The sequence below is a fragment of the Zosterops lateralis genome (assembly GCF_965231275.1).
Source record: "Zosterops lateralis genome assembly, chromosome: 4".
Classification (NCBI taxonomy): domain Eukaryota; kingdom Metazoa; phylum Chordata; class Aves; order Passeriformes; family Zosteropidae; genus Zosterops; species Zosterops lateralis.
The window spans coordinates 61,458,201-61,479,545 of record NC_139765.1 but is presented as its reverse complement, the minus strand read 5'-3'; the positions used below and the strand labels follow the sequence as shown (position 1 = coordinate 61,479,545).

The following is a 21,345-nucleotide window of genomic DNA, read 5'->3' as shown; positions in this document are numbered from 1 at the left end:
TACACACAGTCATGAATGACGTTTCCTGAAGTTATTATGCAAAATTTCAGCGCTCAGCAAAAAGGCACAGGTATAGCACAAACTTGGCATCTTTACATTTGCAACCTTCTTTCAACTTCACCATTATTTAATAAAACTTGCTGTTTCTGTGATTAAAATACAGACTTGGGATCTGAGATATTTTACTTAAACAGCTCTTCCACCATTTGCACAGTACATTGCAAAAAAAACCCTGCTTACCAATGGAATGAAAACAAGAAAATTGTGCATGTGCATACTAATGCTACTGATCAATCATTTAAAAATTAGAGGTGGAACTAAGCAAACACTTCATGTTAGACAAAAAGGTTGTTGTTACAAGTACAGACTTTATGTTGGGGAGAGGTTACGTTTCCTAAATCTTTACGGGATCCAAGAGGCCCAAGTATTTTTGCCTCAGGTATTCTGATTGTAATTCAAATTCCTGAGCTGAATATGATGAAAGACTGTGAAGGTACCATTTAATGAGTGATAAACATAGACTTTATTCCCTCTATAAATAATTTCTGTATTACGTTTTATATTTCATTATATATATATATATATATTTCAAGTGTTGTATTTAAGGCCCACAAATAATAGAAATTCAAAACATAACACAAAACTAACTGTAGTTTTTAAAAATCTTTTCAGATCCGCCTTTCTAATAAATTTATACAACTACTTACTTTAAAATAACATGGATTTTTCCATAAGCCATACAGTGTGGCTAAAGTCAAATGAAGTTTTTTTGTACAATATGACAAAGCTAAAAGAAATGACACTGTGCAGAGTAACTATACAGTGTAAAGATAGAAATTTATAATTTAAAAGGAATTATACAATGTATCAGACTGAGAAGGAAAAAGAAAGACCATCTCAGTTCATATTTTCTACCATTATTCACTTTGTTAGATTTTCCTTAGGCACATGGTTGGATGGTTTTAAATTTAAAACTAGTATTTGTGAGGCCCTAAAATGCATCTTAGCTTGCATGAGAATGGTGTACCTTTTAAAAAAGTAAAGTAAATGAATTTATTATTTGATTTTAACTAGCACTCTGGGTATATACAGAGCTTTACAAGAGATGAATTGTACTCAGCAAAGAATGGAAGCAGAGCTCAACTGAGGTCACAATCTAAGAGGCATCAGCAAATACAATATGAGAAAATGTAAAGAAATGTAGAGTGCTTGCCTTGTCTTACAAGACAATCCCTTTGGCAAGGAAAAGCAGAGGAGAAAGTATGCAATACAAAGTGATTCAGAGAGGGAAAGGCCACAGTCAAACTGGAAGCATGAGAATCTTGAGGAAGCTAATGGGGAATTCAAAACTCAATGGGGACATTGTGACATTGTGAGTCAATGGGATGAGAGAGGATGAAGGCATCGCTTGGTGTAAAAGGTTAAATTTTTCTGTGCATGAAGTAAGGCTACTCAAAGATTAAGCCAATTGTAATACACCCATTTTTGGTTAAAATGGAAGGGAGGGAAATATGAAAGAAGTGGGAAGGAAATGTCATCTTCTAGAAACTGGAATGTGAGGAGGAAAGAAGCAATTTGTTGGTGGTCTTGTCAGTAAAAAAATAAGAAACAAAATCATTAAACATGGTAATAGCCTATTACTGTTAAGTAACAGTAGTGCCCATTCAGATAAAAAGAGCAAGTATAAGGCAAATGAAACACGTGTCCCAGAAAACATCCATTTGTAGTACTGACACCTATATTCCATAGAGTTCTGGGGTCAAGACTCTATATAGGTATAGGTAGAAAATGCAGCATAACAAAACATTCTAAAAACCCACTAAAAAATATATCTTCTTTTTTTTCTCAGAACCCTGAGCCTTGTGAGTTTTTTAATAAAAAGGGAAAATGAATTACAGTAACACAAATGCCCACATGCTCCCAGACAAACACCATGCTCAGAGTTCTACAGCCAGGGGCCATCAGCTGTTGCTCATCAATTCATGACAGATGAGGTGTGGAGAGAGGTGTCTTCTGTTTTGCAGATTATGAAGTCAAATCTCCTTGTCATTAGCAGCCAGATGAAGATTTTTTTTAAAAAATAAATAAATGCTTTTATTTAGACTCCCTCCAATACTTTCTCTTTACTGGTAAACAAAGATGCAATTGAATGATAGAGGCTGGGCATCCCCTAGGGAGAGTCTGTGAGTTGTCTTGAGGGGTGTGTTATTCTTGCTGACACACAGACTGAGGAGCTTTACACCAGCTCTATACTCCAGTCCTCTGCTCTGTAAAATACTGCTGTGAAAGCTTGTAAAATACAAGCCTGAGATCCTGAAATTTGTTTTGCATTTTTTTTCCAGAGTGTTCCTAAATTTTACAAGGTACAAAACACACCTAAAAGGTCTTGCACAAACATTCAGGCAAAAGTTTTTTAAATGAAAGAGAGTCTGGGTGAATTGTCAGGATTTGCTTTCAGTATGGAGACATCTGTCAGACTGTAGAGGGGTCTCTTTAGAAAGGAAACCCAGTCCTATAATGTGTGGCATTGACCATGAGATTGCATAAAATTCTGGGAATTATGCAGAAGGGAATGATACGGCACTGAGGGAACAGCTTCCTTTGTCTTTTCCATCTCTTAGGTTTTACTGTTCAGAGGCTCTCTGCTAGTCAGTCAGAATAAACTATACACAAATCTCCCAGTATGGTCCTTTTTCCAAAGAATGGTGCTACTGATCCAAAGTTACAGTGTACCAGGGAAAAGGCCTCCTTAACTGATATATCCTACTTGGTGTGGCAAAGGAAGGTGGGGTTGTTCACCACAAGCTGTTCCTCCCACCAACATTTTTATTTTCATACAGATCTAAACTCTTCTGAGTTCTATTGTGCAATCCACCCAGGTCTGATGTCTTGTCAACTCCATTTGATTTCTGTTCTACTCAAGTCAGAAATAAATATGAATCAACATGCATAATACAAAGTTGACCTTATTTTCCATTTATTTTACTACTACATCAGTGATTAAATATATGGTTTATTAAATATATTTTTACTAGCAAGAATATAATTAGTCATTATAATCCCTGTTTATTCTTATAATTATTTACAAGATAGCTACCTTTTCTAGCTTCTCTTATACAGTTTTTGTTTGTTTGGGTTTTTTCATGTTTGTGCTAGATTAACTTTTTCTGTGATAATTTTTATGTCTCCTTTCTTCAATATAATTTTCATAAAATTTAAAGCTTACATCAGCTCTCAAACATTTCCCTAGATTCCTAAAATATGTATTATATTCTGAACACAGAGCTTTTTAAGCAATTATTTTACTTTCTTTGGTGTCTTTCCCTATGGCATAATTTCTTACTCCATTTACATTATACATATGGCATTGCCATCCCTTAACACTACCCTTTATCATCCTCTAATTCTCTTCAAAATACAAAACCCTGCTTTCATTTCACTGCACAAATTCCATTAACTCCACTAGGATTTATTAATGTACATCTGAGGGTGGACAGCCACAGTGAACATGATTTTTGAGACTCCTTGCTACTTTCACATCTTCATGTATATCCTTTTTACTAGACATTAGGAAGACTGATATCACCTCTAGTGAACACACTTATTAAGAAGATGTCCCATAATAAATCTATGAAGTTGCCCAGTGGTTTTATTTTTCTTTACTTAATATGTCACATCATTCAGTGTACTATTTCAGTATAGTAATGTTTAGGGCTAGAAAAAGACTATAAAACCTCACTTATGTCAATCTACCTTGCTGTTTTGCATATTCATTAATATGATATTTGCATCTAAATAAATTCACTAATTCTTCCTGAAAGAATCCTTTGTTTACATTAGTGGTGTTGATGAAAATGGAATAAATGAAGTAAGGTCTACTTCAAAGAAAGCCTCTTTTCTTTGAATAGGAAAATTAATTCTAATAGTGTAAGGATGATAATAGTGTGCAGTGGTTAGAGACTAATGCAATGCACACTGTGCTGAAGAAATAAGAACCAAAAAGTAGAGGAGAACCTGGTGCTGGAAAAGTCAGGAGCAAGGGTAATGGGCAATGCAGTGGTTGAACATCCAAGCCAAGAAAACTGTCTGGGCCAGAAAACTAGAGAAGGGGAGAGAAGCCATGGTGAGGGTTAAAATGTGAGAGAAGAGCCAAGAGAACAACTGAGAAGCTTGTACATCAGTATTGCAGGGAAATCTGCTCACTGCTACAGCTGTCATAGCTGTCCACTGCTCACAGAACAGCACCTCTGGGTGACCCTTGCCTGAGCCAAAGCTACTGCAGGGACAATACATATTTTGGGAATGATAAATCCAGGAGATCTCTGAAGTGACTGTGTATAAAGCAAAGAGAATTGCTGGGAAAATCATAGGAAACACAAAAGTTATGAGGGTGTGGGAGTCTGTGGCAAGTTGGAGAAGCATTTAGGGAGTGGGTGCAGGACATGGTTACCAGTGGCTGGATGGAAGGAGGAAGCAGCAAAGGGATTGTCACAGCTGAGCAGCCTGTGGGACACCTCAGCATCCTTTATTCTCTGCATATAACCAATATCCAAATTCTATTTTCTCCTTGTTCTGCTGAGTTCCTCTGAACTCAGGGACAGCACACAGTAACATAAGGACTTACTATTCTAACCAACATAAGTGTTGCTGAAATGTTGATTTGAGGTTAGGTTATGCTCCAAAATTGCAGAACTGTAAAGCAGAGAGGGGTGAAAGAATAAAAGTTTCTTTTGTCAGCTCTCCCAGTAAAATCTTAGTGAACAGAATGTCTGAAGAAGGATTGTCAAATCTGTATGGATGGATATCTACTAGCTTGTCTCTGCTTACCAAGGTATTTTCTTCTAGCACAGAGAAATCTTGTTGCTTTGTCCATATTCTCCTTGACCATGTTGCCAGTTCTGATACTGACAGTCATGTATTTCCATTCAGCTTGTTTGTGCATAGCTTTCCTCATCCTGGTCACTGCCAGCTCCTTGTCACTGCCATCAATGTGACTCCTACTTCCCTCTCCCTTCCTTACCTGTTCTGGCTGCCCCAGACTGTCCTTGGCTATGGCATGCTCACTCTGCAGTTATGCCTTGGAAAATTTAATCTCTTTATGAAGGTTTTTTTTCACTTCATTCTGATTACCCTGCATATTCTTTTTTCCACTCTTGACTTACATCCATCCAGCAAGAAGCCTGTGTGAGATATCCTCCCCATCCCCCTCAGCACATCCCAAATAGCATCCTACCACCACTTCTGTTCCAGATCCCCATGCAGCAGTCACTGAAACACTGTGCTTCCACACTCCCATTACAGGTGCACAATTACCTCCTGTTAATTTCTCTAGATGTTCTTCCCTCCCCACAGCAAAAAATGTGTCTGGCCCAATCACTTTCCATCCAGATCACCAGAACACTCCCTTCTCTATTGCCAGAAGTGTGTTACATGTTTCCAATTCATCCAAAGTATAACCAGCATCCTAGCCTGCTAAGTGACATATTTTCACCTCTCTGAATCCCTCTTCCTACTTGCATTGAGCTACAACAAAAGTAAAAACTCGAAGTTGAAAGTTGAAATATTTTCCCCTTATATACAGAGCTACTATTGATACCTTATATGAATAACTCAATTTATGCTCCTGAAATAATGTTCTACAGCTTTTTATTCCAAAAGCCATATTCCCAAACTCATAGGAAAAACACCCCACAACCCTACAGCTCTAATGACCCCAAGAGATGAGTCTTATGAGATTTTGTCTTGTGTGTTAATATGACAACACATTTCCCATTTTAAAATGATTTTATTTTAAATTATTTGGCCCATGTTTCATTCTTTCTTTTTACATGGAAATATCACTGGAATTTTGCTGATATAACTGGAAAATGCTTTCTCTCCTGTACCAAAAATGGTGGATATCTTCTCTACTTCTCACTGTCTTAGTGAAGCAGGTTCAAAGCAAAATACTCTTTGTAGGCAACAGATGATAACAGGACATTTATTTTTAGGTTATTCATTGAAAGAGTAAGCTGTGAAAACAATTACATTTTTAAAGTGTGTGCAAGTCAAACATTTTGTTTAGCTACAAAAATGATCAAATATTGTATGTGACAGGCAAAAATTCAATGGCCTACTTTCACAAAATGGGAAAGCAGATTTTTCACAAGGACACGTGTGGGCTGGATAGTAAACAAAGCTTTTGCTACAGCCATCTTGCTTGAAGTTAATACAGTGAGGGTTAAAACTCAGCTTGTGGTTCTGACAGAAAAGAAATGTTGCCTATTACAGGCTGATTTCAGGCATGTGCATAATGCTACTTAAAGTTTTGTATATTGCCCAACACTTAGCAGAGAGGAAGAGTGGGATTTCTGTATAGATAATGGGAAGTATGAAGCCAAAGAAACTCAGTTTCAAAAATGTGAATAAGAGCCTGATACAAGGTTTTCTATAGAATAGCTTTCATGATGAGCAACGTTGACATGCAGGTACAATGGAAAATCACATTTGCCAGGTATTTTTAGAATTATGATGACTCTTACCTCCCTGTTCACACAGCTGTTGTGCTAAGGCATCCTTGAATATAACTTGGCCCCTATGAGTAGCTGTAGCCCTGTGAACACAAAAAAGACAACAATAAATAATATAAACTTATATGTACATGTATGTGTATATCGTTATGCATGAATAATCACATCAGAAGTCCCATTCTGCTTTGTTTCTGTGTCCTTCTTTTCGTACTCTTCTAAATCTATAGAATAATTTCCAGTAAATATTTTGTGCATAGCAAAAGAAAACTCCCAAACCAAAATGGCTGGGCTGGTAATAAAGATCACTGGCACGTAATGAAGGATGTCTTTGACATATATCTGTACCTGTGCATAGAGTTTATATATTTGAGGCCTCAAAAGTTTGGCTAATTAATTAATTCCCATTAGTGACCCACAGTAATGTACCACAAAACTTGTAATTCTGTTTCCTCATGATCAGGTAGAAATATAATGCAACATGATTTGTTTTTCTCTCACAGAGCTCTCATGCTAATAATCATTTAACTTTCTTTCCAGTTGCTCATTTAATCCTTTTCCAAGTGCAGTGCTTCACAACATCAGTTTTATCTCAGAGATTTCAAAACCTTTCAGTATTTGCAAGTGTTATATTTGAAGTCTAATTTCTTTCAGCCAAAGTTCTTCCAAGATCTGTCTAGACTCATACACACTGTTCATACACGTCCTTTTGCTTTTCTCTAATTAATAATAATGGGCTCAGTATAGATCCATGTGAAGTCTCTGAAATACCCTCTCAGTTCAACAGTAAGATGTTAAAAGCTACTTTGTGAGTGCGGTTTCTCAGCCAGCCATGTGCCCTCTCTAATGGATCATGCCTAGCTTGCTTATGAAATGTCAGAAAAGACCAGAAAGGAACGGTGTGAAAATGAAAGTCAAAATGAATGATATTTTTCTTGGCTACTAGGCCAAGGCCAGTTACCCTGAATATGAAGAATGAAAGTAACACATCTATTACTAAATTTTCATATACAGTGGATCCTCAGGGTGAAACCCATCTTCAAACTGTCAGAGTACAAATAGGAGTGAAAAAAAAACTTCTCTGGGATCTACTTTGCTTTGTGTACATGTAGGAAAGCTCTATTTACACCAATGTGTGTGTCCTGAAATGCAAAACTATGATCAAATGATGATCCTAGGGCTTTTAGACACTCTCTTCCTCTGCCTGAGGAAGGAGACCTGTGTTGTCTTTTCCATCTTGGACTTTCAGAGGCAGAGGTAAAGCTGGAGCTTTGCCTCACCTGGCACTGAGAGTATTTTGGCCACAGACCCAGGACCACATTACCAGGGTGAGGCTTTGGTTGCACTCCCTGCCATGTAAGCTATTGAAACTATTTTAGGATTTTCAGTACTTCTATAAAATACAGCAGAACTTCATGCCATAGTTCTACATTAACATTTCTATATCTGCTGACAAGACCAGTGACCATGATAAATAAAACAAAACAGAGTAAAACAAAAACAAATACACTGCTCTAGCGCATAAAGGCAAGAGATCTGAGGCTTTAAGTCTCATTTAAAAATATGAATTAAAGTATTTATTTAAGCTCTGTTGTGATGAATATGCACAAAACTATGATTGCCACATACATTTCTTCAACTTAACACATAGTTGTATTCAGTCATGCAAGTCAGAATTTGACAAAAAAATCTCCAAAATCAAACCTGTCCAGATTTCTTTAGAAGGTCTGGTTATGGTGGCTTTCCCTGGCAGCTGAAATGGCAGGGCAGCCCACAGCCAGCTTTGTAACCAATGCAGCACCAACAGACAGGTTTTGCATATGTGTTTCACTGTGGGAATTCCATGTATTGAGCCTCCCTGCCTCAACATACAAGAAAAAGCCACACCTAAGGCACAGAAGGCATTTTGTACAACAGTTCTATACCCCAAGCTGTCAGGATGGAAGAGAGAACTCTTTGCAGACAGTGGGAAAGAAAACTTTTATTAGCAGCGGACCAAGATTTGAGAGATGCTGTTTGTGCCACAGTCCAGGACACAATTCAGAATGTACACAACAACAATGGCAACCAGAGCATTCCTTTATGAGGCAGAGAAGAGCAAACCCTTGGAACACAGACCACATGCAGAGGAGAGCTTGAGTATGTGTCTGAATGCAAACAAATACCAAGTAATACCAATAATACCAAACCCTGTACTGTTTACTGGATCTCTGCATGCATGTGAGAAAAAGGAGACTTGGGCAGAGAGCCAGCAACCAGTTGAATGATCGGCATCTCTCTGTGTCTGTCATCCCTTGCTTGATAATGCAGACTAGGAGCCAATTATTGCTGTTCCATAGCAGGAGTGATCTGCACCCTGGGGACAGGAGTGCAGTGCAGAAGGGGCACTTGCTGCAGTGTGTGCTCACATCAGATTTGCCCTGCCATGGGCATCAGCAGCTTCAGAGACTTGTTCAGGGAGTTGCTACTGCCACTTTGCCAGTATTACCTGCTCTATTTTCTCTGTATTTACACTTTATTAATGGAGCAAATGAAAATAATGCAGCACAATTATGCAGGAACTGATCTACTTCTAGAAGATCAGTTTCTGTACCTTTTCTGTATTGAACTTTCTTTGTTGGTGATGTTCCTACCTGACAGACGAGGTTCACAAAAGAGGATCATGAACTTGGATTCTTCTCTTATGAAAACAAGTAACATGTCCAAACTCATTTCAATTCCTATATTCACACTCCGGTCTAAAAATTACATAATATTTATGATAATTATTACAAAAATAATACTGGCAATGCCTGAAAGAGATTACTAAAGAAAGAAAATTGTTCAACTATTAACTCTGGGGTTTTGCTTTTGTGACACATAGATACATATCCAGTAACTGAATGTTGTGCTTTTTTGAAAAGTTTCTGTGCTGTCTTAAATGTAGTTAAATATCTCTTAGAGGAATGGCACTTGATAACTACTATTTGGTGTTAATCCACACCAGTCTATAGTCCCACTCTGACATCATCTGCTATTTATTCCCAGCTAAAGGGAGAGTGTCTAATCAGATATAATGTGTCAGGCAGCCAAAAGGCAAGATGCACATTCCATATGTCCCCAGAGATAATTCCAAGTAGGAATTTATCTTTCCAAATGGATGAGAAATAAAAGAAAAATGGAAGAGAACAGGAACATCCTGACATGGTAAGTGAGAGGTTTGAAAGAAAACCAACTTAGAGGTCATAAGATTCCTCTTTATATTAACCTCATTCTTCCATTAGCCTAGATGTATTTCTGTGCTTGGGGCTATGCAAGAGTGGATGAACTGCTTACAGAGGAATAAAGAGGTCTGAACACAAAAACACTACATCAGATGCCAAGGCTCACTGGCAGTTGAAGGCATTGCTTACCCCACACTTCAATTACAATTTAAAAAAGAATTTCCCTTCCTAAACCACAACTATTTGAGTTGAAATCAGATGACAATAAGGACTTCCATATCATCTGTCACTGAAAATAAAAAAAAAAAAAAAAAGAAAGAAAAAAGACTTGCTGATTCTCTACTTAAACTATTTATAATCCATGTCACCTGTGAAACAGGGCTTGAAGTGCCACCCTGCTCAAGTGCCAACAAGCTGAAAAACACTTTGCAAGTGCAGTTTGCCAGCTCCTCTGAACATAGCCCCAGCAGTATCAATTTGTCTTCTGTGTGATGACACAAATCATTCCAGGTGATCTGGGAGGAACAAACTCAGAGACACTTCCACTTTGATAGAGAGTCCTCCCTACCACCTGATGTTGACTAGATGCAGCAGGCTGAGCTGTGCATCCAAGAGCAGAGTCCTGGCCTGTGCCTTCCCCTGGAGCTCTGGAGTTCACATGCTTGGTGCTTGTTCTGCCCTTACACAGATGCTTGGCCTTCTGCACCTTTCCCTGGTGAGGGAAGGCACTGGGACAAATTCATGTGAGAGGGGGCTTCAAAAAGGCTCTACAGTAGAATACCTCATCTCATGATGCGCCAAAAAGGGTTTTCTACAGGACCAATGAAAAGGAGGTTATTTCTTACTTGCACTAGCTGAGTTTAACCTTGTGCCAGCTACTAAAGTTTAGTGGCTGTTTCTGCTCATGGAAATTCAGGGTGACATCCACAACACTGGCTCCAGGAATATCAGAGTGACTTTATGAAGCTGAGATTGGTCTTCCCCAACCCCACAGTGGTGCCCCTGAAATCAGGTCTGATGTCAGCACAGACTGTGTTGCTTCCCCACCACTGCAGGGGGACAGAGTTGGTGCTGGGAAAGTTTTGAGCCTGGACTGGAGCAGAAAATAACTCACACCCAATTACTGCTGGTGGAATTTTGTGTTGAAGTATCTCATAGTTCACATTGCTTCATATGGATTGCTGACATGCTCTTGTTAACAGGTTGCATTTTAAAGAGAGTGTTTTGGCTCAGAAGAGCACAGGGAGGAGGCTGTGTGGGACTGACCCTTGTGTGCTGCCTCTGCTGCCTGGCTCTGCCAGCTCCATCTGTGGAAAAGACACACAGCCACACTGCCCAGAGGTGGAGAGTTGCCCTCCTTATCCAAATAAATGGGTTTATTTTTAATACATTGTTGAATATGCATGATCTTCTCTGTAGGGTTGTCTTGTTTAACCCACTAGCTTTAAAAATATATTCTCCTCCAATATTGCCTGATTAAGGGATCTCTGAATAAAATAACTCGAAAGCACAATGGAGAAGAGGCCTTCTCGAACATGGGGCTGGGTTGTGCACAGCCTTTCACAGTGGGAGTGTGAACCATTTTCTTCCTGTGCCCTGCAAAGATGGTTTATTAACCATTTACTGTGCATGGTAGGAGGTGAGGTCAGGCTGGGGTGAATTTTGGATTGTGTTTCCTACCAGGGCTGAAACCTTCAGTGAAAATTTCTTCAAGAGCAGTGAGACCAACATGTTAAACCTGGGAGATGGTGCTGGTTCTGGTGCTGGGGCCAGTAGGGAAAATGCACAGAGCACTCATGGCTGCTGATCCAGAAGGCTCTTGGGTGGGAGGCTTCCATTGACTGGTTAAATGTCTCCAAGTTGTTATTTCAGTTTTCACTTGACATGCAAGTTCAGTCTAATTAAAGCAGCAGAAATGAGATCTGTGTGTTCTGAAATACACATTTTGACTCTGCTTTTCTCTCCCTGTCCCCAATGGTTTCCTCACTGAGATGTTATAGAGAAAGTCATCTGTCCTGACCATATTCAGCTGAAACTGTCAGGGAAATTTGGCAAGAAAGATGCAATTACTTATGTAGACATTTGTTCAGGAGACTGGAATTAGCACACTTGCTCTAAAAACCTCAATCAGAGGTAAAAATTCTTCAGAGGGAAAGGACTAAAATGGCCAGAGAAAGCCAGGATGTGTGCTAGAGGGCAAAGAACAATCATTTCTTTTGGGGAAACTGCCCTAATCTGAGGTTTGAGGTTCACATGAATAAATTATGCTCATAACTTATTTCATGGGTGAACCTTTACATAGGGTAAATGCAAGAGGAACAAGTGTCACCTGGATTTGGCTTTTGTATCTGAATTTATCTCTGGGGACAGCACACGTGGGGAAAAAAAAAAACTCAACTCAACCTAAAGGTTGATTAAAGACTGATTTAATAAACATTTAAGGACTTTAAACATGATTTGAATAAAACAAACATTCTTAAATAGAAAATAGATGAGAAAGGCCTACAGAAATTTCATTCCAGTACCTGAAGGGAAAGATGGAGAGGGACTTCTTACAAGACCATGTGGTGACAGGACAAGTGGAAATGACTTCAGACTAAAGAGGGCAGGTTTAAAATAGACATTAGGAAAAAAATCTTTACTGTGGGAGCAGTGAGGCACTGGAACAGGCAGGCCATTCTGTGATTCTATTCTAGATTCTATAATTATAACCCATATTATAGAGGATGGATCTAGCACTGCAGCACTGGAAACAGAGGGGTGCACAGCACATCCAGCCACTACATGTTACAATTTATAAGAATCCTTTTTTGTTGTCCTAAAGAACACCAAACTTTTATTTGGTTGAAAGGTGCATGTATAAAAGGTGGATGCAACTTAACAATTTATATACCTTATAAAAGAGGTAAAGACTTCCCATTTTAAACTGTATACAAACACTTCCATTTTCCTTTCTCTTCTGTCTCAGAGAATAAAAAGATGTAGGTTTTTAAAAATTCTGTCTAGTTCTATGTGACTGGAATGATTAGAGCTTCTTACTAACTGAAAGCAGATTGCAACAATACTTTCTTCTCAGCTATAGGAAATCCAACATTTTCATTAGTATTTTGCATGGTGCGATTATAAAGGAAAGCAAATTCTATTTTTTCTATACTTGAAATAAAGGGTTATTGCAGTGGCATCTGCCAAGCAGAGAGCTCATATAAATAATAGAACAAGCATCCATTGTCTCTCTACTGACACAGTGCCAACAACTAGGTCCCTGGTTCCCACCTTTTTCAGTCTTTGGGAGAAGACTCTGTCCCTTTTTTTGTTTTGTAATCTATTGTACTTTATTATTTAGTGAAACATCGATTGGATGAATCCTAGGGTTTAAAAGCATTGAATATTTATAGCTATTTGAAATCTATATTTAACTCTAAGCTAATGAATATATTACATTTTTTTGGTACAAAAAAATACTGGTTTTCCTAAATTTTGCTTATGTAATCTTTTAAAGCCTATATTCAATGAAGATTGAATTATTCAATCACCTAAATTATCCTTCAAGATCAACAAAACCTTTGTCGTTTCTGGTATGAAAAAAAATGTTGCAGTTACCACAAATTTTAAAATTCTTGAAATCTCTAAATTGACAGAGAAGTATGAAGTAAAAGGATTTGAAGTATGCTTCTACAATGATTCTTTTCTTAATAAAATGTACTAATTAAGTTTGTCAGTGCTGATCAACTGGGAGGAGTTGAGCAGAGGCTCAACTGGGCTGGGCTGGAGCCCACACTCTGGGAGGAGAAGCTGAGGGAGCAGGGCTCATTCAGCCTGCAGAAGAGATGATTCTGGAAGGACATGGCAGCAGCCACCAAAGGAACTTGTGCAGTTTCTCTCCATCATGGCTGTATTTTAAAAGCAGACTGGATTAAGGTCTTGAGCAACCTGGTCTGGCTCTCCTTTGAGCAGGATTTTGGACTGAAGACATACTGAGATCCCTTCCAGTCTGCATTTAACTGCAGAACCACCATTCTAAGGTTTTGTATATCTGATAAAAGCGAAGAAATTAAAGCAAGGTTTGCATCTAGTCAGATTAATCATCACTTGAGAAATGATTTTCACAGAACAAAAGAATTAACCAGTTCATTATGTTTAACACTTTGCATAAATTTCTGTGATATTGATTTTCCCTTCTAATGAGTTTATGGTGGGGTATTTCAGAATATCCAACTAGAAGTGCCAAAGGTTTTATGTGATCTCAAAAACCCAGGAGTTTAGAGGTAGTTGATGCTCTGGGGTTTTCTGATGTGATACACTTTTAAATGAAAGCTCATAATAAAATACATACTCAGCTAACACAGTGAAAACTTAAAAAGATTTAAAATTAAAAAGAAAAATCTGAAACAGCATATGAGCTGCTGGGATAAAAACAACATTAGTTTTAAAAGATCCTGAATAATGGGAAAAAGGATGATTTTAATGCCACCTTTTCAGTTCACTGCTCTTATGCCATCTGTACTCACTATCCATTTCCTAGTTAAGGTTTCCCCAGTCTGCTCTATCCTGATTTAGGTGCCCACTGCTCCCAAAGGGCAATGCCAATAGCTGTGGATAAGCTGGGCCATATAAAAATCTGGAACCTTATCCCCTGTATTTGCTTTACAACCCCACAAAAAAAATCTTCAATAGCCAATTAATTCCCTTTCTTAAAAACGACTAATTTCAATATTAATTACAGATATGAAACTGGCGCATCCACAATGTGCACAGCCGGCTTGCAAAGGAAGGATAAAACCTGCCTCTTTAGTTAATGCTAGAAAATAATACACCAAAAATCAGAATTTCCACAGGCTGCATCCCACAGCATATGGGGCAGGTTTCCCCTCCTAAAGCTTCACCAAAGTCTGAAATATTACACTCCTTGTTTAATGCGTTTTTGTACTCTTCTTACCAACCTAAATGTTTTCAGAGGACTGAAAAACAAATGAAACATGGTAATCTTTCACAGACTGATCAAAACCAAACTAAGAAAGAACCTGATGAAGTTGTTAGTGAAGAATTGTTATTCTTACTGAGAATATGGTGAACCTCTGAAAAAAAAATTGCAGGGTCACTAGTCATACAAAGGACAGTTATTTCTCCTGCATGGTTTTTAATTTTCATCAAGATTTATGAGTTGGAAGAAAGCATATATCCCTGAAGACCATAGTAGCTTACAAATAGAAATAGGCAGGTGAAATATTGCCTTAGGAGAGTAATTAATTCCATCAACCACTAAAAAAAAGTGAAAAATCTGTGAAATATCACAGAACTCCAGACAAAAGAAGCAGGTGGAATGGCATCATGTACACAGCATAAAGACGATGGTGTGGAGCCCTGGCAGGAGCTGGTTGTACTAGTGAAGGGTAGGAGGTGTTTTGGGGCCCTTAGAGGTAGTGAAGGCAAGATTGAGGTGCAGTGTGAGGGCCCCTGGAAGTACTGTGGTACTATTGGGTCCAAAGACATGGGAAACTTGGATCCATGGATCCTTCTGCTCACAGTAGAGTTTGGAATTTCTTCAACATAGGCTTTTTACAGAGATGCCCATTAGAGGGCTGTTTTAGGGTTGGGATTAAGAGGCAATCAGACACGTGGATGCCTAAATCACATCCAGCGTTCCCCACCTCAACCAGAGAGATCAAATTTAAAAGAGAAAACTCTGTTCTCTGTGTCCTTCCACAACAAGTCCTGTTCTCCAGCCCTGCTTTCCAAACCAGCAACTCTTAGCAGTTCTTAGGGCTGAGCAAAGCTCCCCTTGCAGGGTGTTAGCAATGGCTCAGCATCCCTTGGTGCTGACTGCCAGCTGTGCTGGCGGTGGGAGCTCTGTGAACCACAGCTGGGGTCAGGACCCACCCTCTGTCCCTGCTGCCAGCTCCAGAATTGTTGAATTCAGCTGCTTCTGAGTTATGGGCAGTTTTTCCTTCTTCCATCCAGGAAACCATGGCCTGCCCAGAGACTCATTGTCACACCCCAGAGAGAATCATAAGAAAATCCAGTCTGGAAGGGACCTCAGGAGGTCTCCAGACCAACCTGCTGCTCCAAGCAGGGTCAACTACACTAATGAAATGCAAACAGCTCTGCTATACCTTCTACCACATTGCCTAACAGCACAACTAGGCTCACAGTTCTGTTATTTGTGAATGCTTTTGCATAATAAAATAATAATAGGATTATCAAAATTATGTTAAACAAAATCTGAACTTCATCTTGAATTGGTCAGTCACTTGACACAGGCATAAATACGCTGAATTTACAACTCATTTGGACAGCAGCCTCCCATATAATATACTGTTCCAACAATAATGAGTTTGAATCCATGTTTCTCACTAGGAAATAATCTATGATTTGTCTTACTCAGAAACAAATTCCCTGCTAAGCTAGATTGCTATAATATCTCCTTTAGATACAGTGTGGATAATAATTCTTTCAACCCATTATTAAAAAAGACATCAAAGTCTAAAACCTTTCTCTTAGAGTAAAGTAATAATGAAGAGATTTATAACCCTAGCCTCAAAAGAAACCAGAGTAACAGAGAATCTAAGCAACAGTGTAAGTACTTCCAGGATAGATGGTTGCTCTTGCTGTTTTATTACTGACTAATTTTTCCTGAGCACAGATTTGTTTTCAGAAGTCTCCAGCAGAATGAGCACAACACTAGAATAAATCTTTGTAGGAAAATATCCTGTTGATGGTCTGAGATCCTTTAGCACCAATACTGGATTCCTTAAAAAAATGGTGATACTGAGTGAAACACAACCAGATTTCAACTCTTCATTTGTTTGCTAATGACAGTTTCCTATCAAAATGAATACCTTGGGAATTCGGTTCAGTAAAGTTGCCAGGAAGGTGAACTTTTCAAATACATACAAATCATTATTGCTTTTTTTACATGAAATATTGCTTGGGAGCTCAAATTCCCCTGTCTGGAATTCCAAATTCCAAGTAGTACAGATGAAGGCATTCATCGGAGACTTGCACATCTGCTGCTGTACACAACAGAGTGGTGCTAGAAATTAGAGAAATTCATCTGTAATTTGTGCAGCTAAGAAGTTTATGGTTGATTAATAAAACATCAAACTCAAGCTAATACTTAACGATAAAAGAGGATCTCTTCTCATAACTGGTATTCTAATGGAGTTTTCAGAGGGATACAGTTTTTAAGATTTTGTGAAAATACTACATCAAGTAAACAAAAACAAAAAAAATATGGGCTTGTGCTTGCAAATATCTCCTCTTCAACTGAGGAACTTTGGGTAGTAGGTCCACTATTGCATTTAGTCCAATTCCCTCTACCCTTATGGAAGGGACACACCCCATGAGCTGCCTGGGATAAATTCACAAATGTCACAGAAAATGGAACAGGTTTTCTAAAACCTTGGTTTTCTGAGCATTCCCTTTGTCAAAAATATCCAAAGTATTGGCTCCAGACAGGGTCCCCTGTAATGGCAAGCAATGACATCCCATATGTGACATCAATCTTGTGTAATCTAAATAAAACTGAGCAGACTAAGGATGAATTCATAACAGGTACTAGATTTCATCAGAAGTTACATAAAGGTACTACAAGTGTAATTAATATTTTCCCATTTTGAATGAGCATCAAGCATCTGTTGATCTCCAGAAAAAAAAAAATTAAAAAAATCCTAATTTTGCACAGAGAATGGATGAAACCTTGAAAAACTACAATGGAAAACCAATATAACTAAGCTAGAAGGTACCTTGTTGCTATGAATGGCATGGGTGTGGCAGTCAGTGAAAAGAATTGAAGCAAGACCCATCAGAGGGATGGAATAAATAGCAGTAAAAACTGTTATCTGGAAAAGGTGGGTGGACGACAAAGATACAATTATAAATTTAAAAGAAAATAAGACATATCCAAGAACAGCATCTCAAACAATGCTATAAAGACAGCAGCACTCACTGTGCTGTACCACTTGTTTGGCACAGGCTAAGAAAACAGACAGACTTCATCCATTGGCAAAGATAACTCTATGTTAAAAACAGTATATTGCAAACAACAAATAAAATGTTTTAAAATGCAGCTGGTGATGTGTGGCTTTTAGCTTCCAGGTGCCTCCATTTCTGAGGATCCCTCAATCAAATAGCTCACAGTAAGTTTGGATTCCTTGCATGATATTTGTGCCCTTTATTTATTTTTTTTTTTTAATTTTAAATTTTATTGACCTGAGGCCAATCCCTTGCATTTTAACTAAAGACCTGGGTTTATGTATTAATAACACTTAGTGGGGACATGTTAACATGTACCTTTTAGCTTAAGAATTTCAAATGGTCTATTTATTTCTATCTCGCAACATGTATTCCACTTGATTATTGTCCTGGCTCTATTATTGATTTTGTAATTCCTAAACTAAGATATACAGAAAACATTATAAATATTTTAGATACTTTCAGTAAACCAGAACATGAGTCTTTTCTGAGTTTCCATTCACAAATCTTTTGATCTGTGCTTACCACAAAAATTTACATGTTGTCTTGCTGCAGAGAAATACTTTCCTTTTTTGCAGCTGTCAGTAGTGTAATGGAAAATTGTTTTTCAATACATCTCATGATGATACTTGGTCTTTTGAGAGGTTTACAACAGGAACACAGTAAAGAACTTTGGCCTGTTTGTTTTAGGAAGCAAGAATGAAACTACTGCTTTTTTTTTTTTTTTCCTAGGCTATTTCATGTGCTTCATTATGCAAAACAAAATCCATTAAATTTCAGAAAATCTTTGCTTTTCAAATTCTAAGATTTGTCCTGTTGAATGGGATTTTAAATGAACCATACCTACATTTCTTAATAATTTCTAAAATACTATGCATGATTTGAAAAAAACCATTTGCACTAACTAACACTTCTGAAACTTCTATCAAAATAAATGAGAAAATGCCACTTTAATTTTGGGGGACATACTTTAAAAAGATCCTGTTTAAAGCCTTGCATTCTTGAACTCAGGAATCCGTGTCTGCATTCTTGGTGTCAAGTATGCTGGATGGTGCTGCTTCATGACTTCATGACAAGTATGGGTTTATCTGGTACTGGATTAACTTAGTGTATTTTCCTGTGCCCTTTCACACAGCAGAAGCATGCACACAGTCATTCCACACCTGAAGTAAGGAGGAATGATTTCTAAGCCACAGAAAGCTCATCACTTACAGCCACACTGGTACCATATTTCTCTTGGCCTCCCAACTCCATCCCCTCCTGGCTGAGGAGGAGTTTGCTAAAACATGTCCTCAGCTGGAACTTCTTGCCCAGCTTGAACTTCTTCAAATTCTATTCCATTTGTATATAATAATCCTTCCCAGTATGGTCCTCTACAGTCAGACATCCAAGATAATGTTATTAAAGACAGCTAAGCTGTTGTCAGCTTTCATTGGAATGGACCCAACAGTTCAGAAACAATTAATGCAGGGGAAAAGCGAGCTGGACAAGCAGCATTTACACTCCAGAAATACATCCTACGCTACATTAAATTGAATTTCCCTGCAGGTTTTGTCTTTCTGTTTTTAACTGACATGGGCACCTTTTTTTTAATGCTGGTGACAGAAAATTTTAATATCAGTGACTGGAAGCTGGACAGTTGCCCAGGAAATGGATCTGTACTGTGTCACCATGTACAGCAGTTACTCCTCTTAGAACAGCACCTTCCTGACCAAAGGACACACAACATAATGAAGAAAAATTACCCCAGTCACTGTTATTTCAGAAGTACTAGTAAATGAAATGAGCTTGCAGTTAATTCTTGCACCATTAACCTCTGATCCTAGACAAGCTCTGTGGTCTTGAGCACATTAATGACATTAAGTAGGTACATGACAGCTCTGTGCTGAGCACCCTTTTGCCCAGTCTAAGAGTGCCATAACTAACAAGATACCCATTTTCTTCGCAAAACCGAGCAGAAGGTGTTCCAAACTACTCTGCTGCAGTTTGGGCATGGCTGCCAGCAGAGGTGGGAGAGATGTTCCATGTGCTGGAGGAAAGACCTGGAAATCTCTGTGTCACAACCTCCTGAGACCAAAAGATCCCTCAGAGCCCACACACCTTCCCAAAACTCAACATCACCCAGCACAACCATGGGAGGGAAGGCTGCTTAAGGTCAAGTGGCAGGATAAAGCATTTTTGGAAGATTTGTGTAAAAAACTAATGTGAATTTATAATTTTCACATACAGATTCCTTTTGTTATAGAACAGAATCCAAGTTTTGTTTACAAATTGAGTAGAATTACCCATTGTAAGTGTCCCATTCCAACTTAAAGTGAAAATTTAAAAAAATCTCAACAATCTCTTCCAGCTTTGTGTAAAAAACTTCATAATATATTTCAATTGAATTTTCTCTTGTTCTAACAATGTTAGGAAATATTAATGAAAGGGCACATAGGATATGGCATGACAGCTGGGACAAAAAGGCCCTGAAGTCTGATTTCTCTCTCCTTCTCCAGATATATGTTATTTGTTTTACTGTCCTTTGTTTCCACCGAGAACAAATGTTTAAAATACTGAACAAAAAGAATTCCTTCATTTTCACAAGACATTTTTTTTCTAGTTTTATGTGTAAACATTAGTATTCTCCCATTAATGTAATTCCTTCCAGCCATTTAAAATACATGATGGCTATTTTTGTTAACTCCAAGAAGTGTCAAAGAGAATGTCCCACATCTTGCAGTGAAGTGATGAGAAAACTTCTAGCAAATGACAGCCCTACTTCCTGCACAATTAACACTTCCAGTAAACTGTGTCCTGGGTACAGAGATTTAAATCTTCTTGCTTCAAAATTGCCATTATATATGAATGATACTGTCAAGAGTTCATATGCACTTGGAGTAATAGTGAGGTGAAAGTGCATTTTCAAGTCAGTGCCAATCCTAAATTTAGGCTTTCTAAGAATAATTTTTTTACAAAAGTCAAAGGGAAAAGAAATATTTACATAAAATTTTTAAAAAAGTAAACAGATACTAGTTAAATATTCTGACAGGTTTTTCACTGCTCTGGATTTTAATGTACTAATTCAAGAGAAATTTAAAAAGAAAGACTAAAATAAAAGTTTATTTATATTTCTGCTTAAGGGTAAAAATAACAGTTAGAAATACTACAAAATATTGGATTTTTAACGTGTAATTTATATTGTTAACAATTGTATTTATTGCAGAGAATAGGCAAGCCTTGTCTTGAAATTTATAGATTTCCTTAAGAATAGTTTTAAGTATATTCATGTAAATATATTCCTTTTTGGCTTGTGGTAAAAATAATGATAGCATTTGCACCCAAATATATAAAACCAGAAATGTTATTCACTTGACAAACTGCACTGTATTGCTATCTATTATTCTCACAGAGAACATAAGGGCATATAGAGAGGGTCTGAAATGCAATCAGAAGAGGTATTGTAAAGCATATTTTTGACACCATCTAGCCCAGCCTACACTTAAATGAGAGATTGGTGCCTCTTATGAATTAAACATAATTCTTGATTTATGTTCTGTTACCCTTGTATCAAAACCCATAGTTCCAGAGCAATGTCACTGTGAATTCATTTAATGATATTGATGATACACCTAACGCAGAGAATACGAAGTAACAAGCAGTGCAGAGTATGGCTTTATAAATCA

At 37.9% G+C, this 21,345-nt stretch overlaps 1 protein-coding gene across 1 annotated transcript in view; it reads right to left on the bottom strand.

Moving 5' to 3' along the window:
* Window positions 1-21,345, bottom strand: part of RELN (reelin) — a gene marked incomplete at its 5' end in the record, with an annotated part of 276,672 nt that overhangs the window by 158,749 nt on the left and 96,578 nt on the right. Inside the window, one exon of the mRNA XM_083859081.1 lies at window positions 6,522-6,592. Coding sequence (XP_083715207.1) covers window positions 6,522-6,592 — 71 coding nt within the window. The remainder of the gene's footprint in view (window positions 1-6,521; window positions 6,593-21,345) is intronic.